The 24,766-nt window shown below is 45.7% G+C and overlaps 1 protein-coding gene across 5 annotated transcripts in view; it reads left to right on the top strand.

Annotated features, from left to right (window-relative positions):
• The window catches only part of LOC138253400 (nucleophosmin-like), a 214,614-nt gene that overhangs the window by 126,702 nt on the left and 63,146 nt on the right, over nt 1-24,766 (top strand). For 4 of the 5 annotated variants that reach the window (XM_069205804.1, XM_069205799.1, XM_069205790.1 and 1 more), the window contains 4 exons: nt 741-811; nt 13,487-13,513; nt 13,836-13,865; nt 22,927-23,011. In XM_069205804.1, the coding sequence (XP_069061905.1) occupies nt 741-811; nt 13,487-13,513; nt 13,836-13,865; nt 22,927-23,011 (213 nt within the window). The remainder of the gene's footprint in view (nt 1-740; nt 812-13,486; nt 13,514-13,835; nt 13,866-22,926; nt 23,012-24,766) is intronic. The other variant, XM_069205801.1, reaches the window with a different exon arrangement.

Here is a 24,766-nt window from a genome sequence, read left to right as displayed (position 1 = left end):
CCCCCGAACCGCCAAGCACCGGCTGGTCGTCCCACGTCGTGGCCTCGGTCCTCCCCCGCACGACCTGCGTCAGTGGTTCACGGAGGGAGTTGATTATGGCAGGATTCTGTTAGGCCCCGACAGAGCCTCGGGATTATGTGTCCGCCATGTTGGTGCAGTTGGCCACGCCCCCCAAATATTGAAATATGTGTGAGGGTGAAATCAGGCCTTTGCTGATCAGTGGTACTAAATGGTTCCTCATGAACACTAGAGAACGGCGCCCACTTTCTGAAAAGAAAATCCCTTTTTGAAACTCTCCAAGTCTTCATCAGTGATTGAGCTCTTTTACTAGCGGGCTCAGCATCTAACAGAACTAACTCATGCTGAGCAGTGGCAAAAGTGTCCTGTGGGTTTGAGGCTTACTGTGGCCCTGCAACAAACCAGGAAGCCTGAGCTCTATATTAGTTGACTCCTCAAAGAGACCCTCCTAATTTGGGCTAGAGTTAAGATGCTGAGTAGCTCAACTGTGATTGGATATAGTATAGGTAATACAAGTGTTTCCATGGCAATAACTTGAGTGGTTTGTGTATGTTAAGATTAGTTGTAGCTTTAGATTATATTACTTACACTTTGCTATATCTTATTTAGTATTATAGACCAGGCGAACACTGCACTGAATCTTGATCTCAGCAACAACACTGTACCTTTTTAATAAAGATGCAAACTCACCAAAGTCAATGTAACCTCCTTTCTTTCTCTAGAAGTTGAAAGTGCTCCAGTATGATGACGTTAGTGAAAAAGACTCCGACCACGATGAAGATGAGGATGACGGGTAAGAACACTTCTGTGCTGGCCTCCATTTTAAGTTAGTTGTACTGGGAAGGCAGGCAGAATGTGTAAAGAAATGGCTCCCTGTTGCAGTTACCCCCCACTTTTTGCCTGATACTGATGCTGACTTGACTGAGAAGTGTGCTGGGACCCTGCTAACCAGGCCCCACCACCAGTGTTCTTTCACCTAAAATGTACCATTGTCTCCAAAATTGACATCCAGGTAAGTGCCTTGTAATTGGTACCCATGGTACCAAGGGCCCTGATGCCAGGGAAGGTCTCTAAGTGCTGCAGAATGTCTTATGCCACCCTGGGGACCCCTCACTCAGCACAGACACACTGCTTGCCAGCTTGTGTGTGCTAGTGGGGATAAAATGACTAAGTCGACATGGCACTGCCCTCAAGGTGCCATGCCAACCTCACACTGCCTGTGACATAGGTAAGTCACCCCTCTAGCAGGCCTTACAGCCCTAAGGCAGGGTGCACTATACCACAGGTGAGGGCATAGGTGCATGAGCACTATGCCCCTACAGTGTCTAAGCAAAACCTTAGACATTGTAAGTGCAGGGTAGCCATAAGAGTATATGGTCTGGGAGTCTGTCAAAAACGAACTCCACAGCTCCATTTTGGCTACACTGAATACTGGGAAGTTTGGTATCAAACTTCTCAGAATAATAAACCCACACTGATGCCAGTGTTGGATTTATTAAATAATGCACACAGAGGGTATCTTAGAAATGCCCCCTGTATTTTACCCAATTGTTCAGTGCAGGACTGACTGGTCTGTGCCAGCCAGCTGCTGAGAGACGAGTTTCTGACCCCATGTGGTGAGGGCCTTTGTGCTCTCTGAGGATAGAAACAAAAGCCTGCTCTGTGTGGAGGTGCTTCACACCTCCCCCTGCAGGAACTGTAACACCTAGCAGTGAGCCTCAAAGGCTCAGGCTTCGTGTTACAATGCCCCAGGGCACTCCAGCTAGTGGAGATGCCAGCCCCCTGGACACAGCCCCCACTTTTGGCGGCAAGTCCAGAGGAAATAATGAGAAAAACAAGGAGTCACCCACCAGTCAGGACAGCCCCTAAGGTGCCCTGAGCTGAGGTGACCCCTGCCTTTAGCAATCCTCCATCTTGGTTTTGGAGGATTCCCCCAATAGGAATAGGGATGTGCCCCCCTCCCCTCAGGGAGGAAGCACAAAGAGGGTGTAGCCACCCTCAAGGACAGTAGCCATTGGCTACTGCCCTCCGAGACCTAAACACACCCCTAAATTCAGTATTTAGGGGCTCCCCAGAACCTAGGAAACTAGATTCCTGCAACCTAAGACGAAGAAGGACTGCTGACCTGAAAGCCTTGCAGAGAAGACGGAGACACGAACTGCTTTGGCCCCAGCTCTACCGGCCTGTCTCCCCACTTCAAGAAAAACTGCAACAGCGACGAGTTCCACAGGGTCCAGCGACCTCTGAAGCCTCAGAGGACTACCCTGCATCTAAAAGGACCAAGAACTCCTGAGGACAGCGGCTCTGCTCCAAAGAAGAAACATCTTTGCAGCAAAGAAGCAACTTTTAAAGACCACATGTTTCCCGCCGGAAGCGTGAGACTTTGCACTCTGCACCCAACACCCCTGGCTCGACCTGCGGAGAAACAACACTACAGGGAGGACTCCCCTGCGACTGCGACCCTGTGAGTAGCCAGAGTTGACCCCCCCTGAGCCGCCCCAGCGACGCCTGCAGAGGGAATCCAGAGGCTCCCCCTGACCGCGACTGCCTGCTTCAAAGAACCCGACGCCTGGTAAAGACCCTGCACCTGCAGCCCCCAGGACCTGAAGGATCCGACCTCCAGTGCAGAAGCGACCCCCAGGTGGCCCTCTCCCTTGCCCAGGTGGTGGCTACCCCGAGGAGCCCCCCCCTTGCCTGCCTGCTTCGCTGAAGAGACCCCTGGGTCTCCCCTTGAACTCCATTGTAAACCCGACGCCTGTTTACACACTGCAACCGGCAGCCCCCGTGCCGCTGAGGGTGTACTTTTTGTGCTGACTTGTGTCCCCCCCGGTGCCTTACAAAACCCCCCTGGTCTGCCCTCCGAAGACCTGGGTACTTACCTGCTGGCAGACTGGAACCGGGGCACCCACTTCTCCATTGAAGCCTATGCGTTTTGGGCACCACTTTGACCTCTGCACCTGTCCGGCCCTGAGCTGCTGGTGTGGTAACTTTGGGGTTGCCTTGAACCCCCAACGCTGGACTACCTTGGACCCAACTTTGAACCCTGTAGGTGGTTTACTTACCTGCAAAACTAACAAACACTTACCTCCCCCAGGAACTGTTGAAAATTGAACTGTCTAGTTTTAAAATAGCTTATTGCCATTTTTGTGAAAACTGTACATACTATTTTGCTAATTCAAAGTTCCTAAAGTTCCTAAGTGAAATACCTTTCATTTGAAGTATTACTTGTAAATCTTGAACCTGTGGTTCTTAAAATAAACTAAGAAAATATATTTTTCTATACAAAAACCTATTGGCCTGGAGTTGTCTTTTGAGTGTGTGTTCCTCATTTATTGCCTGTGTGTGTACAACAAATGCTTAACACTACCCTCTGATAAGCCTACTGCTCGACCACACTACCACAAAATAGAGCATTAGAATTCTCTTTTTGCCACTATCTTACCTCTCGCTACCTTAATAGAAGGCTTCAATTCCATTAAGGACACGGAGGCACGGATTACGCTTTCCTCTGTCTTCGCTTTATTACACCGCAGCCGAGCAAAGGTGAATAAACTAGGTTTCCCATAGGCACTAGGGGAAAAGGAAAAAACTACCGGTTTTCCAGCAACATCTTTAATCAATGAGCAGTCCAGATCCACAATAAAGTCCATCTTCACTCTCAGTGCCTCCTGTTTCTTCCTGCGACCAACTCAGCCGACTTTCTCGTCCGTCTTGTTTGGACCCCTCAGATCCTGCAGAAAACAAAACGATAAATCCATGATTCTATAAACGACGTCCTACTAAAACGGTATTAAAGACATAACTTTTGCTGCAATAATAACAAAAGTGATTCCAATCAATGAGCACTGCCAGTTTATATAACAAGGAAACAATACTCGCCCTTATGTTGATCATTTGGAGGGAGGTGGGGGGGTGTATAAGCGTGCCATCCTTGGGTGGGTTGATCCTCGCCTCCATGTGCTTAATAGAACTGAAACTTTCTGGTATGGTAGGTAGGACATTTGTCATTCTTTGTTGGGACCTGAGGCGAAGATTATGCTAGTTTAAAGCTTGCCTATTTGAGCTTGGGAAGGGGGGTGTGGGGCATGCAACCCCCTCCCCTAAAAGGTTTTTTTGCCCCAGGGATGGGGTACTAGGGCTATTAAAGCTCAGGAAGGTGGGGGCACTTACCCCCTCCCCGCCGATATAAATATCTTTGGCCTCGGGGATAGGGTCTCCTGGGCTTCTTAATGCTCCTGGACGGGTCTACTCATCCCTCTCTGGTAGAAGCACCGTATGGTCCCAGGGCATGGCATCTTCGATGCCCGTTTGGGCTCAGGGTAGGGGGCAGTGCACCCCTCTCCCCTAATATAAATGTTTTCGGTCCCACAGTCAATAGTGGCTTAAGGGAGGGTGGGCCCCCACGACCCCATGCCTCGGCAGGGACCTGGCAGTCTGAAGGGGTTAGCAGCAGACCAGACCCTGTGGCAAACCCCCACTGCAGCTGGCGAACACTTTACGTATGTTTCTCTAATGTCACTTTATGTTTTAAAAACAAAAGTTGACATTCACTTGAAAAAAACAATTTTAAAATGATGTTATAGTTAGGAATTGTAATCACATCTTAATTTACATTTTTTTTAAACCTTTGAAATTCACTCAAAAAACAAAGGCTAAAGTGATGTTATAGTTAAGTGTGATAGTAAGATGTGAATTGGTTTAAAAAAAACAAAAAACAAAATCTTAGAAATTCAGTAAGAGAAAACTAAAGGTTAAAGTGACAGTACAGTTAGGTGAAAATGTCAGTGCCCAGTGACATTTTGAACTCGGAAAACCACAGACATTCACCAGTTGTTGTTAGCAGAGTTAACTGTAACTCTTTGACCCCCATATCACATTACTCATGACATGTTATGTGCCGTCATTGATGACCACTGATGACATGATCACATTCACTTTTGTACACATTAGTCTATAAAGGCGTGTGGCATTAAAGGTATGAAAGGAAGCACCAGATAGCTCAGACTAGTACAAAGCATGATTACTGTCATCACGCATACAACCCTTAAGGTGAAACTGTTATGTGCAACATTGAGCCTTTACCATACACTTCATGGGTAACTCTCTCGTGGTGACAGATAGATGACCCCTACTGCACATGGTGTTCTATGTGTATTCAGCTATTCAGAGAAAACCAAGTTTCTCCAGATGCCCAACGTCTGAATACTCAACATAACTAATGCCCTGGTAGGGGCAGCCTTTAGCTGTTTCAAACCCCTCACAATCACCAAACCTACAGAGAGAAATGAAGTGGACATGAGTGGAAAAGTGCACTGTAAACAGTGTGCACCCTATGCAGAGATGTTACCCTGTGCTACACTGTTTGCTGACAGCCACACTCTCATGGGGAATGTACAACAGATTGTGAAACTACGTCCGCTATGAACAGTGTTCACGCCATGCAAAACCTCTCTAAAGAGAGACTGCTCAATATAAACATCCAAAGGCTAGAAGGTGCTAGAGATCAGACTACCTACGCCCTTTATACTCTGCTGAAAGAGTTATAGATAGATCAGCTTTGGTGGCTTGTCAAGCACATGTACATCATAAAGTACCTGGTGCACACAGTTGTCTGACCTACATAGAAATTGTCATGCTGAGAAGATTCCCTTAAAATACTCATGGGTGCTTACAATACTCAGGGCCTGGTATAAAGTTTGGCGGACGAGTTACTCCGTCACAACAGTGATGGACATCCTGTCCGCTGAAATACTTTTCCCATTATTTCCAATGGGATGTACATTTCGGCGGATGGAATATCCGCTATGGTTGTGACAAGAATAACCCTTCCACCAGAACTCGAAATTAGGCCCTTTGTATTTGCTAAATACAATCATTGTGCTGTTACAGACTTTTTTTTCAAAACCCCTCAAAAAATCCATGTGCAATTCATCAGCTGTCGGCTGCACAGTGTTAGCCCTTTGCACATACACATTCATAACATGTTCAATACCTCTACAGACCTATAACCTATGAGGAATATAAACATATTATAAACACACCCATTAGCAGCAAAGAGGTTGTACAAAATGGGAAATATTGAGCTACGATGATGATCTGCCTGCCATGATACAGAGTATAAACCAAACTAACTCACTCATTGAATGATATCCGGAGTGATGTCATCAATGATGCCATTTGAGATTTCACGAGTGATGTCATAAATGATGTCATAGACCATGTCACAAGTGATGTAATATGTGAGGTCATAAACAGCGCATACCAGGAGCACAAGCTCTTCTAACTATAACTGGTACATTTTTGTGTTTTTTTTTAGTTCAAAATGTTTTGTTGGCACTGAAATGTTCACCTAACTATAATGTCACTTTAAACTTTGTTTTTTTCAGTGAATACATCTATTTCCCAGGAACTACCACTGGATACTTATAATTTGGACCATGCTTCAAAATAAACTGATTTTTGTTTTGCTTATAACTTTGCTGTCGTTTTATGAATCTTCACGAAAAACATCTTGTCCACCTCTGCTGTTTACTGGAAAGTTTGGGGGTGATCTGTCAAGCAGGAGCTGAGCAAAAGGAATTTGGGGGTCTTTTCCCCATGCAATTTAAATTGAGCAGCAATACAGAAAAAACAGCTGCACACAATTACACAAAATTTAGCAGAGCACTAGATCTTTACCCAGAAAGCGCGTGATTTGTTGCAATCGGTTCAGTAGTTTTTGAGATATTAGGGTTCAGAATGTATAGATATCCGAACGTTAGAGAAGCAAGAGTCTCGTGTGATTCACACAGGCACGCCAGTTCAAATAATGGAGCCGTCTTATTGGCCGTGGGGGCCTCTTTTCCCTATAGGCCATCTCGCTCTTGCCGGAGCAGGAGGCGCTCAGAGTCCCGTGAAAGCACTGACTCCAATTGGCTGGCCACAGCACAAACAGAAATGTTGCAGCCACCATTACAAGACGCAGTCCCTGTGCCCTGAAAATGAATAATAATTAAGTTGTAAGACAGCAGGGTAGGGATACCCTGGCTCTTTAGCCCTTCTAGGGTAAGTCCATGAGGGAACCACCCCACCCCTCTGGAGGCAAATGTGTTAAAAAAAAAAAGTTTTTTTGCGTGCTGCAAGCCTGTAGAAGTCTGTGGCGCGCCAGCACTGTCCCCTATGCTCCCAACAGTTTTTTCTGGGAACGCAGGTGGGCACGCTGGTGCATGGGAGACTCCCCTGAGAGTTCTGCAGGTTTGAGAAAATATATATATGTATGTGTATGTATATATGTGTATATATGTATATATATATATATATATATATATATATATATATATATATATGTTCGATGGCATGTGTAGCTGCAGATACACATGCTGTGCACATCCCGCCATCTGGTGTTGGGCTCGGAGTGTTACAAGTTGTTTTTCTTCGAAGAAGTCTTTTTTTGAGTCACAAGACCGAGGGACTCCTCCCATTTCGACTCCATTGCGCATGGGCGTCAACTCCATCTTAGATTGTTTTTTTTCCGCCATCGGGTTCGGACGTGTTCCTTTTCGCTCCGTGTTTCGGGTTGGAAAGTTAGTTAGAATCTCGAAAAAATCGTCGGTATTGTTTGCGTTCTGTATCGGGTTAGTTACAACAGATCGACACCGAATTAAGAAGAGCTCCGGTGGCCCTTCGGGGTTTTTTTTCCATCCCCGTCGGGGCCTGGTCGGCCCGGCCACGTGTCTCTTCAAGGCTGATGGAACGGACCCCATTCCGCTTCTGTCCAAAATGCCATAACAAGTATCCATCTACAGATCAACATCTGGTCTGTAACTTGTGTTTGTCACCAGAACACAAGGAGGATACTTGTGAGGCCTGTCGAGCGTTTCGGTCCAGGAAGACACTCAGGGACCGAAGAGCAAGAAGACTGCAAATGGCGTTGGCGCCGACAGGACAAGAGCGTTTCGAGGAGGAGGAAGAAACATTCTCCACCCAGGAGTCGGACTCTGAGGAGATCGATCCCGAGGAAATGCCTAAAACCGTGAGTAAGACGTCGAAACCAAGAACTCACGAGAAAAGCGCTGAAGCCCAGAGGACGCCACCGCCAACAGGCCATGGCTTAACCCGAAAAATAGGTGACCGTTCATCGGCACCGAAAAAGGGCGAGCTGGTGTCGAAGTCATCCGACTCCGGTCGAGATACCGGCACACAGCAATCTCGGGCCCGAGATAGTGGCTCAGAGAAGATTCGGCACAGAGACAGCGGCACCGAAACGGGTCGGCACCGAGAGAGCACGACGCCGAAAGTAAAAAAGGTTTCGTCAGAGCCGAAAAAAGCAGCCGAAAAGGTTTTGGTACCGAAATATCCGGCCTCGGAACCGAAAACAAGTTCCTACACTGAGGAACAAGGACTGTCCACACAAATCAAGACACATAGATTTGGACAGGAATTACAGACAATAGAGCCAGATCACACACAAAGACGGCTCTTTATTCAAAAAGATACAGGGAAGATCAGCACTCTTCCTCCAGTCAAAATGAAACGCAAGCTTGCCTTCCAAGACCAGGACAAACAGCCACACGCAAAGGTGGCTAAACAAGTAACACCACCACCATCCCCACATCACTCTCCGCAACCATCACCGGTAGCCACTCCACCAATGATGCAATCCCCAACTCATACAGGAATGAGTCAAAATGACCCTGACGCATGGGACCTTTATGACGCACCAGTGTCAGATAATAGTCCAGAATGCTATCCAGCTAAACCATCGCCACCAGAGGATAGTACAGGCTACGCACAGGTGGTGTCAAGAGCTGCGGAATTTCATAATGTCAGCCTTCATTCAGAGCCCATTGAAGACGACTTTCTTTTTAATACACTGTCGTCCACACACAGCCAATATCAGAGTCTTCCTATGCTACCCGGAATGCTAAAACACTCCAAACAAGTGTTTGAGGAGCCTGTTAAAGGGAGAGCCATTACTCCAAGAGTAGATAAAAAATATAAACCGCCACCAACAGACCCAGTGTACATTACACAACAGCTAACACCAGACTCTGTTGTAGTGGGAGCAGCGCGCAAAAGAGCCAACTCTCATACTTCAGGAGATGCACCACCTCCAGATAAAGAAAGTCGAAAATTCGAGGCTGCAGGCAAAAGGGTGGCGCCACAGGCAGCAAACCAGTGGCGTATTGCAAATTCGCAAGCTTTGCTAGCCAGATATGATAGGGCCCATTGGGATGAGATGCAACACCTTATTGAACATTTACCCAAGGAGTTCCAAAAAAGAGCGCAGCAAGTAGTAGAAGAAGGACAGAGTATCTCCAATAATCAGATACGGTCAGCAATGGATGCTGCAGACACAGCTGCTAGAACTGTCAACACAGCAGTAACAATAAGGAGACATGCATGGCTGCGCACATCAGGATTTAAACCAGAGATACAGCAAGCTGTGCTGAATATGCCATTCAACGGACAGCAGTTGTTTGGGCCGGAGGTGGACACTGCGATCGAAAAACTTAAGAAAGACACTGACACGGCCAAAGCCATGGGCGCACTCTACTCCCCACAGGGCAGAGGCACATTTCGAAAGACACAATTTCGAGGGGGGTTTCGAGGGCAAACCACAGAAGCCACAACCTCACAAACAAAACCCACTTACCAGATCCAGTATCAGCGGGGAGGTTTTCGGGGGCAATATAGAGGGGGACAATTTCAAAGGAATAGAGGAAAGTTCCAAAGTCCCAAAACTCCTCCAAACAAGCAGTGACTTCAAGGTCACAAATCCCCAACACATAACACCTGTGGGGGGGAGACTAACCAAGTTTTACACACATTGGGAGGAAATAACAACAGACACTTGGGTCTTAGCAATTATCCAGCATGGTTATTGCATAGAATTTCTCAAATTCCCTCCAAACATCCCACGAAAACACACAATATGTCAAAACAACATATAGATCTTCTAGGACTAGAAGTTCAGGCATTGCTACAGAAAGAAGCAATAGAGTTAGTACCAAAACAGCAAATAAACACAGGAGTTTACTCCCTGTACTTTCTAATACCCAAAAAAGACAAGAGTCTGAGACCTATACTAGATCTCAGAACATTAAATACCTACATCAAATCAGATCACTTTCACATGGTTACATTACAAGACGTAATCCCACTGCTCAAACAACAAGACTACATGACAACACTAGACCTAAAGGATGCATATTTCCATATACCAATACATCCTTCACACAGAAAGTACCTAAGGTTTGTATTCCAAGGGATACATTACCAATTCAAAGTGTTGCCATTCGGAATAACAACTGCACCAAGAGTTTTTACAAAATGCCTAGCAGTAGTAGCTGCACATATCAGAAGGCAGCAAATACATGTGTTCCCGTACCTAGACGATTGGTTAATCAAAACCAACACGCTAAGACGGTGTTCACAATACACAAACTATGTCATAGAAATCCTCCACAAACTAGGTTTCTCAATCAACTACACAAAGTCACACCTTCTGCCGTGTCAAACACAGCAATACTTAGGAGCAACAATCAACACAGCAAAAGGGATTGCCACTCCAAGTCCACAAAGAGTTCACACATTTCACAATGTGATACAGACCATGTATCCAAATCAAAAGATACAAGTCAAACTGGTGATGAAACTACTAGGCATGATGTCTTCATGCATAGCCATTGTCCCAAACGCAAGGTTGCACATGCGGCCCTTACAACAGTGCCTAGCATCACAATGGTCACAAGCACAGGGTCAGCTTCTAGATCTGGTGTTGATAGACCGCCAAACATACATCTCGCTTCAATGGTGGAACAGTATAAATTTAAACCAAGGGCGGCCTTTCCAAGAACCAGTGCCACAATACGTAATAACAACAGATGCTTCCATGATAGGGTGGGGAGCACACCTCAATCAACACAGCATCCAAGGACAATGGGATATACAGCAAAAACAGTTTCACATAAATCACTTAGAACTATTAGAGGTATTTCTAGCGCTCAAAGCATTTCAACCCATAATAAGCCACAAACACATTCTTGTCAAAACAGACAACATGACAACAATGTATTACCTAAACAAACAGGGAGGCACACACTCGACACAGTTGTGTCTCCTAACACAGAAAATATGGCATTGGGCGATTCACAACCACATTCGCCTAATAGCACAATTTATTCCAGGAATTCAGAACCAGTTAGCAGACAATCTCTCTCAGGATCACCAACAGATCCACGAATGGGAGATTCACTCCCAAATACTAAACACTTACTTCCAAATGTGGGGAACACCACAAATAGATCTATTTGCAACAAAGGAAAACTCAAAATGACAAAATTTCGCATCCAGGTACCCACAAGATCAGTCTCAGGGCAATGCGTTATGGATGAGCTGGTCAGGGATATTTGCTTACGCTTTTCCCCCCTCTCCCACTCCTTCCATATCTAGTAAACAAATTGAGTCAAAACAAACTCAAACTCATACTAATAGCACCGACATGGGCAAGACAACCTTGGTACACAACACTACTAGACCTCTCAGTAGTACCTCATGTCAAACTACCAAACAGACCAGATCTGTTAACACAACACAAACAACAGATCAGACATCCAAATCCAGCATCGCTGAATCTAGCAATTTGGCTCCTGAAATCCTAGAATTCGGACACTTAGACCTCACACAAGAATGTATGGAGGTCATAAGACAAGCTAGGAAACCTACCACTAGACACTGCTATGCAAATAAGTGGAAAAGATTTGTTTATTACTGCCATAATAATCAAATTCAACCCTTACTTGCATCTGCCAAAGATATAGTAGGATACTTACTACAATTGCAAAAGTCAAAGCTAGCTTTCTATTCAGTAAAGATACACCTTACCGCAATTTCAGCCTACCTGCAAATTACGCACTCAACTTCATTATTTAGGATACCAGTCATAAAAGCATTTATGGAAGGCCTAAAGAGAATTATACCACCACGAACACCACCAGTTCCTTCATGGAACCTCAACATTGTCTTAACACGACTCATGGGTCCACCTTTTGAGCCCATGCACTCTTGTGAAATGCAATACTTAACATGGAAAGTTGCATTTTTGATTGCCATCACATCTCTAAGAAGAGTGAGTGAAATTCAAGCATTTACCATACAAGAACCATTTATTCAAATACACAAGCATAAAGTAGTTCTACGGACAAATCCAAAATTTTTACCAAAAGTGATCTCACCGTTCCACTTAAATCAAACGGTAGAATTACCAGTGTTCTTCCCACAGCCAGATTCTGTAGCTGAAAGAGCACTGCATACATTAGACATCAAAAGAGCACTAATGTACTACATTGACAGAACAAAACTAATTCAAAAAACAAAACAACTATTTATTGCTTTCCAAAAACCTCATACAGGGAATCCAATTTCTAAACAAGGCATTGCTAGATGGATAGTTAAGTGTATTCAAACCTGCTAGCTTAAAGCAAAGAGAGAGCTGCCTATTACACCAAAGGCACACTCAACCAGAAAGAAAGGTGCTACCATGGCCTTTCTAGGAAATATTCCAATGAACAAAATATGTAAGGCTGCAACATGGTCTACGCCTCATACATTTACCAAACACTACTGTGTAGATGTGTTAACGACACAACAAGCCACAGTAGGTCAAGCTGTGCTACGAACATTATTTCAAACAACTTCAACTCCTACAGGCTGAACCACCGCTTTTGGGGAGATAACTGCTTACTAGTCTATGCACAGCATGTGTATCTGCAGCTACACATGCCATCGAACGGAAAATGTCACTTACCCAGTGTACATCTGTTCGTGGCATCAGTCGCTGGAGATTCACATGCGCCCACCCGCCTCCCCGGGAGCCTGTAGCCGTTTAGAAGTTGATCTTGAACATTTGTAAATTTGTAAATATATTACTTTAAACTTCATTATGTACATACGTATTCACTCCATTGCATGGGCACTATTACTAGCATACACAACTCCTACCTCACCCTCTGCGGGGAAAACAATATAAGATGGAGTCGACGCCCATGCGCAATGGAGTCGAAATGGGAGGAGTCCCTCGGTCTCGTGACTCGAAAAAAGACTTCTTCGAAGAAAAACAACTTGTAACACTCCGAGCCCAACACCAGATGGCGGGATGTGCACAGCATGTGAATCTGCAGCGACTAATGCCACGAACAGATGTACACTGGGTAAGTGACATTTTCCATATATATATATATATATATATTTTTTTTTACTATTTTTTTTTTTTTTTAAACAACAAAAAAAGTGAAGGACTGGTGTGTAGCCGCCAGTGAGGGGCGAGGCAGGGCTGCAAGCAGTATGCAGAAGGGCGTTGGGCGCAGGACTTTACCACAACAGACTGGAATAAAATTGTTGAGACATTATGTTTATAATGTTTTTAAGAGTGTGTATTCCAGTTTTATACCAATTATATTGTATATAATTTTTTCTTTTTTCCTGTTACATCAGATGTCTGTGAAGTACCAATGCCGTAAGTCTAATTTGTATACTTAATAAGCATATAAAATGTTGTTTTGCATTTGATCTATCTGTGATATTCAGTTAAGTGTCATTGTAGAATTGTAAAACTGCTTATGATTAATGTACTTGTAAACGCTAAGCACGTTGTCCAGCTGGCAAAGCTCTATTATTGGTGATGTTAAAATGCATTCTTTGGATGAGTCCATTTTGTTTGCGGGTTGGAGACCGTACAGATCTGTTCTGTTTTAAAATGTCTCATTTGATATTTCCACCTTTAATCACTTTCAAGTTTCATTAATGCTGTCTTTTCTCTGTAATGTTTTTCCATCTAGACCACCTGAGGTTATTGACTTAACAGCCATGTAAGTGGAGTTGTTTTTAATTTACAAAGTATTTGAAAATAGATGATAAATTAGTGTTGACCTACACTTGTACACTTGAGCGCTCTGTATGTTTTTCACAGTGAGGAGTAGCCTTTCGAATTGCTTTTTGTTTACACCAGACCAGGGGTCTGATGTCTGCCCAACACCCACAGAGTATCTCTTTTTGCTCAAGAGTTCTACTTCCCTCTCAACCCAGGACATGTTTTCACTTAGTGTGGTGGTATTCTGTTTTTTAGTAGGGGCACAGACATTTGTTTTTACCTGTGCCATTGTATGGAAACTGAATACCTGCATTCACTTGAAAAGTTTGGTCACTCCCTATAACTGGTGTTTCTTGACCTTGTAACTTTACTCAAAAGGGGGTCAATTGGGGGTATTTAGATGACCAATTGTGCATCACTCCCACATTCATAATTTAAACAAGAAAAGGATCTGCAAGGTTTAGGGCCCCAAACATGTAGATGGTTGTTGTTAGACCTGACAGCCTTAGGTTGGTCTTCCCCCTGGTGTTTTGCCCACCTTCTCCATTTTTCAGCCCTCTTTTGTGCTGACTTTAGGACTCTGTGCACTTTACTACTGTTAACCAGTGCTAAAGTGCCTTTGCTTTCTCCCTTAAACATGTTAATATTGGCCTATACCCAATTGACATATTTAATTTACTTATAAATTCCTAGTAAAGTGCACTACACATACCCAGGGCCTGTAAATGCTACTTATGGGCCTGCAGCACTGGTTGTGCCACCCACTTAAGTAGCCCTTTAACCATGTCTCATATATGCCTTTGCAGAGACTGTATGTGCAGTTTTACACTGCCGTGTAGACCTGGCACAATAACCCGTTTGCCAGGCCTTTTTATACAAATAAGTCACCCCTAAGGAAGACCCTGGACAACCCAAAGGGCAGGGTGCAATGTATTTAAAAGGCAGGGCATGTATTTCTAAATTTTACATGTCCTGATAGTAAAAAAACAAAAACACTCCCAAAGTAGTTTTTTACTTTGGATAACATTGGGACTATCTTATTACAATTTATAAGTGCAATTCACAATCTGGAGGAGGTAAACGAGTTTTGGTGTCTCTGGAATCACAATTTAAAATCACACACGATGGGCAAGTCAGATTTTAGATTGCAATTCTGCAAAATGCCAGCATTTGAAAATTTGCATTTTCTTACTTTTGCATTTTGGTGCCTGCTGCCTGTCTCTGCTCATTTGTCTTGTGTGGGTGACAGCTGGGCTTTGTGTATTCCCCCCAGACTGCCACACACAGGAGCTTAGGTGTGACTTGATGGGCCAGTCTGGCAGGATGGGAGGGAGGGTCTGGCTGCATCGTCACACCTGAGTAGGCTGTGCCCTGTCCCTATTCAGAGGGCTGAATAACCTGCTGTAGTGTGTCTGGTCCCAGGGCAGGAAGAGCAGGACCTCTGTGCACCTCAAAGGCCTGTCTTTGGAGTCACCCCAACTTCAAAGGCCCACCTGGGTATAAGTACTGGCACTCTGACACTACCACCTCAGTACACTGCTGGACCTGTTTGCACTCTTTCAGGAAGAAGGACTGCTGTGCTTCTACAAGGACTGCCACTCTGCTGGAACCGTTCTCTGCTGTGTTGACCTGCTGCCCTCTTGCCCAGGTATGAGGACTGGCCCTGCATTTATCCAACTCAGAACCAAGAGTGACTCTAAGCGCCAGCAGACTGGTCTCCTGATCTGAAGTGTCAAGGACATAAAGGTTTTCCAACCAACCTACCTCTGCACCTGGACACTGGCAGCTGTGAGTCTGCCCTACCAAGTCGTGCCACCCTAGTCCTGCTCTTTTGGAAGTGGGCCTAAAATGCTTGCTTCAGCAAAACCGACACATGCTCTGCTAGCACAGTACATCACCGCCGCTGCAGGATTGGAACTGGCACATTGCTCCATTCTGTCGATGGGAACCAGTGCATCACCCCTGTTGCATGGCTTGGAACCAGCGCATTGCCTTTGCGGCGAGTATCGACCACCGCTGCTGCACGGACAGAACAAGTCTTCAGACCACCACATATCTGAACCGACGCATTGCCACTGTTGCCTGGAGAAAATCAATGGATCTCCCAGTACTGCACAGGAAAAGTCGATACATCACCTCCACTGCGGGAATCGATACTGCTGCACCCCCAAATCTTTTTGTTCATCGAGCATCACTAGGTCCCTGTATGTGGCCCGCGCTCCATTGCGTTCGACCTGAACTTGTGACTTTGTCCCGGGCTGCTTGAACAGATATCCCTGATTTGCTTTTCTTGCTTCTAAGTGCTATGTTACAATTTATTCCTTAAAAATTCATAACACAAGTTCTGCTTATTGGACTTTTGCTATTTTGGCCTTGTTTTATATTTTTCTAAACTGGTGTGAATTTTTTTGTGTGCCGTTTTCACTGTTTTACTGTTTATCGTGTTGCACAAACTGCCTCCAAGTTAAGCCTGACTGCTCTGTGCCAAGATACCAGAGGGTGAGCACAGGTTAGCTTAGGGTTTGCCTGACACTTACCCTGACTAGTGTTGTGGTTGCTGCTAGACCAGGAATTGCACTCCACTCACCAACAACCCAATTTCTAACAGTTGTGGACTTGGTTGTCTCTGTGACAGAATCTTTTGTTCATGATGAGGACCCTCACCCACCCTTACGTGGCATGCTTCATCAGAAGGTGGTCTATTGCCACCAACATCGTGGGTCACCGTCTGCATTTCTTTTTATATATTTCATTCACACTTTATCCCTCAGTAACTATTACAGACATTGGTCATGTCAAATGCCAGGAACCTCCTTGTAGGGCCACGGGTCGGCCAGGTATATGCAGACCTCTCTATCATTAGGCTAAAGTTTCACTCCCCTCTTAGTTTCAATCTATCCCTTCGAGAAACCGAAAAAAGCCATTATCGGCTGCCCAAGAGGCAGGTTTATTTCTCTTTGCTCACTATTTTGCACTCTGCACACTTCAGCCGCAGTTTACATGGGGCCCTGAACCTCTGAAGCACTCCACGTGCTCCTCCTTCACACAAGGGAGTTGTCGCCCACACCGTAATCGTCCTAGCGTGGTGCGTGGAGGAACCCTATGATGAAGCGTGCCACCTAAGGTGGGTAGTAGTTCTCGTCCTAAATGAAAGATTTTGTCACAATTACAATTTCATTTTTTATGTCTTTCCCTTGCATTTGTTATTTAAAACCATTGCATGACTAAATAACATTCTATATACGTTAACTGCTATTGCAAATAAAGTAAATAGATGCAATTTAGGACCAACACATGCAAAACTGGATTCAATAAAAAGATAAAATACAAAACTGATTTTCAGAAAAGCCAAAAAAGGCTTTTGTTGTATATTAGTTGAGAAAATATGTCACATCCCAGTCCACCTCAATTAGGATCGAGTGCTATCACCACACACGCGGGGTGCTGTGCTAGATTGGCGCTTGTAGGACATTCACCCTGGATCACTTTTTAGGGTGTTGTACTGTGTAAAGGTAGAGTGCATAGAGTCCTATGCAAACTGGAACATGATGAATGATAGCAGAGTACCTTCTTTGGACATAAAAAGAGGTCAGTGCTTCTAGTACATTAAACATGATGTATTTCATTAGATGTTGCATGGTAGACCAAGTCACAGGATAATTTTTGGTGCTTTCTAAAGTCACTAGGGTCGACATATTGAGTACATGTAACAATATGTAGGGATTGCAGCTGTTACATGTCGAGTCAGAATTCAGAGTCAGTTCTCAAACTATAGTAGTCCATCAGGTTAGACACAGAACCTATCCATTGCAAAATTACACCGCAAAAAAGCTAAAGCGTTGTATCAATTCAATTTTCCAAAATCTGTCTTTTCTTGATGTTATTCAGCAGGCAATGAACAAAGTGTAGCCTCAACCTGTTTTGCAAACTACATCAGGATTTTGACAAAACCCACACTGACTGCTACATTTGCAGGTTTCGTGCACTCGGTGACTGCATGCGTAAACGTCCGAGCTCCCAGGCTAATGAAGGGCTTTCTAAAGTGGCTTCTGTGTTCAGCCAGAAGTATTGCGCAGATACATATTATATGCAACAGAGTTTCTTCTGAGTGCCACACAACCTGCAAATCTTGCTATCAGACTTTTTGGACCATGGAATAAATAAGATTGTGGACCAAACAGCCGTTTATTATTTGCCAAGAATCTTCTCACTTGGTCATTTCATTTTTATCCTCCAAAGATGATATCAACCAGATCTGCTTGTTTAGGAGCCTTTTGAATTCTTTCCCCAAACATGAAGCAGCCAGTAGGTCTGATACCTGTAGTAGCAATAGAAACCATGTGATCCATGTATGGTGAACCTCCTAGAAGAGCACTTAGTTCTTCCCAGATTAATTTTTCCAGAGTGTCTAGAGGTGCGTTCTTAAATCGATGCCACGCTTTGAGAGATACTCCTCGCCTATTCAGATTCTGCTTTTGGAGACCAAACTCTAGACACACTTGAGCTTTGGAAGAAAATTTTGGTAAGCAGACGGTTGAGTGATAGATTTTGGCTATTAATTGGTCTAACGGCTCTGGGTCTCTCCCCCTCATTTCACTCCCATATGTGAAAGTAGGGATCAACTTGGCGCTGAAGGTTTTTAGCAATGGGACAAGTGTTGCGCCCTTCAATGTTTTTGACAAGATTGCAAAAGCAAAGAAAAGTGATCCAGTTTTGGCCTTGATTTGCTGCTTGTGCTAGTTAAAAGAGCTCCTATTATCAATGGTATCCCCAAGATATTGATACGTATTTCCATTTGCAAGGGGTTTCCCATTTATGCTTCAAACTCCTGTTTTTTAAATTCTACCGATTTCCGCACTTTGGTTTCCTTCAAGTTGATACCTAACCTATTTACAGTGGTGTAGATGTACTGTTCATTTAATAGTCTTTGAAGGCCTAACCTGGTCTTACTCAACAGTATTAGGTAGTCATAGTAGATAATGTTGGAGTTTAATTTACCCCCCAATTTGGGTGGGTGCACATTTACCTGATCAAGTTTCTTAGTAAGATTGTCAATAAACAAGTCAAAAAGGAGTGTGAAAACGCACCCCTGCTTTAGGCCCAATGACGTATAGATGTTCTTTGACAGGTTGCTTCCGTTACCCAATTTCAGGTGTAGCCACGTTCCTCTGTACAGTGTTTGTATTTCCTTCAGTAGTTTTGGTGGGATGCCATATTCGACCATTTTCTGCCACAGGATATCTATCAAATGTCACTTTGAAATCAACAAGGCATGGACGGAGTGCCATTTTGGACATAAAGGTGTTTTCCATGCACTTGGAGAGCTCCATGAGGTTTGACAGCGTCCCAGACTAGGTACAACAACCTGTCTGAATTCCATGGGACAATTTTCTTGTCACTTGCCCATGGTTGTAGAGCTTGAAGCTACAGACTGGCGAAGTACTTTGCTTCTTTGTCCAAGAGGGCTATCAGGCGATAATTTCCTGGATTGTTAAGAACATATCTGCCTGGATGAGGGACAAATGCCTGAAACTCGACACAGACAAAGCTGAAGTTCTGATATTCAACAGTCATATGACACTCTGGAACAACTCCTGGTAGCCATTGGAGTTTGGACCCACCCCCACAGCCAAAGAGCAAAACCGCAACTTCAGCATAATCCTCAACAGCGAACTCTCATGAAACGACAGATCAACACTGTCTCCTCAGCATGTTCCACACGCTGCGCAACGTCTTCGAGTGGTTCGCCCTCAACACTAGGAAGACGGTGACTCATACCTTCATCACCAGTCGACTGGACTACGGCAACACACACTATGAAGGCATCACCACCAAACTCATGCAAAGACTCCAAACGATCCAGAACGCACCTGCCATACTGAACCTCAACCTGCCTTGCAGTTCTCTTGGGGTGCCTGCAAGATACAGGGAAGCCGCTCTGCTACACACAGGAGTTCCTGAGTCTTTGTTGAAGGCAGGCAGTCCTCCCAGGCTTTTGGAGGCACAACAGCTTGCAGGACGAGACAACTTTGGCACAAATCGTCAGGAGCAACAGAGAGGCTGGCAGGGCTGGGGCCAAGTCAGATGCTCCTTCCTCGGTCTTTGCTTTTGTAGCTTCTAGTGTCCTTCATCTTCCTAGGTCAGCAAGAATCTGATTTCCTAGTGCAGGGGTGCCCCATAATACTGAATTTAGGGGTGTTTAGGGGAGTGTAGGACAGTAGCCAATGGGCCACTCACCCCTGGGGTCTCTACACCCACATATGACCATTTCCCGTGGGAAGTGGGCATAACCCTGCCCCAGAGTTCCTAATTCTGCGAACACCAGGATGGCAGATTTCTAAATGTTGTGTCCACGTCAGGCGACTGACGTGAGGGGTGGAACTGACCTGAGGGGTGGGCACACCTCTCTGAATACTCAATTTCCCACCTCTCCAGTTGCCAAAAGGGCCCTGGGGAAAGGGCGTCGGCTTCTCCCTTTTGATGAAGCCGGTTCTGCATACCAAGGACGGTAAGCTTCTTTGAAGCCCTCTACCTTGCAGATTTGCGAGTCATACTGTTTGGAGGGGTGTGTTTACACCCCTGTCAAAGCAGGCTCTGTTCCTGTCTGCCCAAGAACAAAGCCTCTCATTTTTGAGGGTCAGAAACTTGTTTGTTGGTAGCAGGCCTGTTAAAACTAGTCAGCCAGCACATTGTTATGTGATAGGTTTTCAGGAGGCACCTCTAAGGTGCCCTCTGGGTGCATGTATTAATAAATCCATCACTGGAATCAGTGAGGGTTTATCAATACGAAATGTTTGATACCAAACATCCCTATTTTCAGTGAAGTCATCATGTAGCTGGTGAACTCGTAGTGACCAGTGGTCAGCACTTAGAAAGGCTTCCCTGTTCACTCACTATGTCTGAGAATCGACAGACATAGCAAGTGCATATCTGCTTTTGCAGATATGTGCTCTCGTGTAATATAAGGCGGCCTGCTGTAGGGGTGACTTACATATATTGCACGCAGATCTAGGGGACATGACGCACAGGCCGTATGCCAAGTTGTGTTTTCACTTTTAGCTGCAGCAAGACATGCATCCTGCAATGGCAACCTGTCATGTGTTTGTGAGGGGTCGCTGAGGGGGGTCACAGTACATTCGTCAGCCCTTGGGGACCCTCTTTGTGCCCATCCCTCTGTACCTTACAGGGGAACAGTTGCACCATTTTGGGGGAAGAGATCTGGCACTTGGAGCCTAATTAGCAGGAACCCAGTGCACTTTCAGTCAAATTGCATCAATTACCAGGGAAACATTGTGGTGACCATGTCAAAAAGGGGCACTTTGCTACAGAACCCAGGAAGAAAAACCTTGCTGTAGAAGGTGTTTGCGTTAATAAGTTGGATTTCGTGCAACTCAATCAAGTATTGCTCAGGTTCCTGCTAGATGTATAGTTTAGAAGTTATACATTTACACTGTAGACTGTAAATAAAAAAGTCAATGAAGGAAGTTAGATTATCATATCACCACTTAGCGCACACTCAGCAATGCCTAGGGCCTTTGTACCGGGCTTATGTTTACAGAAATAGTCTCTAATTTGCAGCAGTTCACTCAGGGACAGGAGAAGGTTCACAGGTGCATGCCCACCACAGGTAACACAGAGAACATGTTTCTTAATATCATGAGGTTAAAGTCTTCACTAGCACCCATTGTGCAGGATCAGTGCTGTGGAGATCGATGTTCATAAGCAGACCAATTCCCACCGAGAAACTTGTCTCCGAAAGGTCTCCCTGGTCCCCACTTTGTAAAATGGTAACATTTAAAGTAAGATCTAGTCAAATGTTTGGCCAAAATATAGCCCTCATTACAACCCCGGCGGTCGGTGGAGAAGTGGCGGTAATACCGCCAACAGGCCGGCGGTAAAAAAAATGACATTACAAGCATGGCGGTGACCGCCATTCCAAACCGCCACTTCTCCACTGCGACTGCAAGGGTGGTTACAACCGCTGGGCTGGAGACTTTGGTCTCCAGCCCGGCGGCTGTCACTACACTGCTGGTGGTCTCACTACCCCACATACCGCCATGGATTTTGTGGGGTTCTGTTAGGGGTCTCACCCCCCACCTCCCCCTCCCCAGAGTCCTCCCATCACACCCACGACCCCCCTACCACCCCTCAAAGGTGGCAGGACCCCCTCCCCAACGCCCCCCAACATTGACATATACCCCCTCCACCCCCCTATATGCACACTCACACACCAACTACACAAACATGCACACATACACGCAGACATACACACAGACATACACACAGAGATATGCTCACACATTTCCCATACACACAACACACCCCGCATGCATACACGCACTCAGACACCCCACTACACACTCACACGCACACCCCCATGCACGCACACAATACCCGCACACCCCCCTCCCCTAACGGACGATCACCTTACCTGGTCCTGTGATCCTCCGGGAGGGTACGGGATCCATGGGGGCTGCTCTGCCGCCAGCTCCCCGTCACCAGAACACCGCCACGCCGAATCCTGGGTTGGGATTCGGTGGGCGGTGTGCTGATGACGTGGCGGTGGAGGTGGAGCAGCCTCCACTTCACCACCGACCGCCAGTATGGCTGCTGGCGGCTCTCCGTCCGGAAAAGGGCGGAGGGTCACCAGCAGTCCTAATACGCTGTGCCGTCTTCAGCACGGCGTACCTCAGCGGCCTTGTCAAAAGACTGCCTAGGTCAAAATGAGGCCCATAGTGTTTCCCAGTGATTAAAACTGGAGTAACTGCAGTTACACTTCAAAATGCTCGTGTGCCAAGCAGGGGTCACCAGTGATCCTCAGGGGAAGGTGGGCAAGGGTCATAGAAACCCACAACACGGGGAAAGTTTGGAGCTGAACAGTAAAGGATTCCCACTGCTCAAAACTGGTACCTTTCCCTTGACCCTAATGGAAGAGGCGAAGAGATGTCCACTCAGCCCATTGTACGTTTCTCATTCTGTTGATCAAGGCTGCATACTGCATCGTGTTTAGGGGCAGCCAACAAGATCTGGAGTAAACATTCCTCTGTTCTTGCTTTAAGCGATGGCGAGGAAAGCAGCAGTGGTTTGTCAACGTCTGATGATGAATCCAGCTCACGTCGCAGTCCTACAGACGTCATTCAGAAGGTAAATTCCTCATGATCTTTGTGATGTGGTTGCGAGGAAGGAAGGCTGCAGAGAAATGGTACCAAGTTGGGCATGTTCGGTGTTTGTCGAAGTAAGGAGGAGGCGATTTGTGCCATTCAGGAGTTGGAAAGTTTGATGTTACCCCAATTTTTATAAACCACTAACTGGAATGTACCCTGCTGCGTTCCCGTAAAAGCTGCTGAAAGCTGTGGGTGCATGTTGAAGTAGTTAATCAATATATGATGAGCCCTTGCCTAGCTCAGCACATGCAGGGCCTGATTTAACAACACTTTGTAAATGGATAAATCATCTTCAGTCCCTCACTTAGCTAATTCACCATTGACGAAAGCCCCCATGGCTGCATCTCCGCAAAGCTGGCTTCACTCTTGTTGTAACACGTTTTAAATTGTATGTTTTCCACACAGTAGAATACATTTATGAAAGCACATCCCAGGCTAATGTCATCACAAATATTCTTCCATAGTAATACAGAGCAGAGTAGAAAATCTATCTAAATGGACGACATAGCCATGCAGATAAGCTATTGGGTTATTTCATTTCCAAGTTCCTGCACCCTGAAGGACACATTCTCCCCTTTCCTTGCTGTCTGCGACAAGGGTAGCAGACAGTGGGGGATAGAGGAGAAAGCAGCTGATCCCCAGCATTGAGCCGGTGTAGCTTTTCCGGCTTTGGGGCTGCTTGACTCCAGGCACCACATTTACCAGTCTAATATGGCACCATTTGGGAGAGATAGCTGTCTGAGATTCTACTATGTGCTCCATCTTGCACCCCTGAGCTGTTATCTTGGCACCCCCGCCCAGGACAACATGATTGCCAAAAGGGTCATGGAACTGTGCCAACCCCTGGATGTTGTTGCCTTCCACGCCACTCCCCTTCCATGAGCAGAGTGGATCACCTGACGCTGTCTGCCTGTGAGGGCCTTTGTGGAGAGGTGGATAGGTGGAGGGGGGGATTTTTTTCTTTTCTCTGGAATCAGGGCCCAAAGCTTAGGTGCTCTGGTACTTGCTACTCGAGACCCCAGTCTTGGCCTGAGGTCTCCGTTATGCATCCCCCGTGAGACCTGCTGGTGCCCTCCCTGCAGGCTGTCACCAGAGCGGAGAAGGTATGTCTCCTTATCTTCTGATGGGCCTTCAAACCAAGAGAAATCTGGAGGAGGCCCCGTAGAACCCAACCCTTTCTCCAGCCTCTTCCCTGCTCAGCGCAGGCCTTTTTACTGGAGCCTTCCCTGCAGGATCGCTTGTAGTGAGTGTGGAGTCTATAGAAACTGTGTTACTCCCTCCCCTCAAAGAATGAGGGAGAGCAACACTTATGCAGGGAGTACAACTCAGTCTAGTTCTGATTACTTGCAGCTGTACTTATGCTGGGCCTCGGGTCTATGTCCTCGCTGGGATAACTGGCACTCAGGCTTTTCATACACCACTAGCTTCGTGGCGCAGCCCTCTGCTGTGGCATTACCTGAGCGTTTGTACCCCCCACATTACAGAAGGCTCTAACCCTGTGTCTCTCTGGGGCCCTCTTAATTACAGGCATCTTGTGAAGGTTCATTTTGGCATTCAGCCGAAAGAATGAATGCGTCTTATACATTCTCCCGGAGATATCTTGGCGCTAGGACTGCAACATGCCAAGAAGAGTGTATGCTACTAAAACAAATATGTTTCCGGTGTTTTCAGAAAGGATGAAGATATTACAAAGCTAGATGGGTTTAGGTGCAGTGAGTCCACAGGCTGCGCTTTG

The sequence above is a fragment of the Pleurodeles waltl genome, chromosome 1_1, assembly GCF_031143425.1.
Source record: "Pleurodeles waltl isolate 20211129_DDA chromosome 1_1, aPleWal1.hap1.20221129, whole genome shotgun sequence".
Classification (NCBI taxonomy): domain Eukaryota; kingdom Metazoa; phylum Chordata; class Amphibia; order Caudata; family Salamandridae; genus Pleurodeles; species Pleurodeles waltl.
Note: the sequence above shows the minus strand (reverse complement) of the source record. Positions and strands in the feature narration are given on the sequence as shown.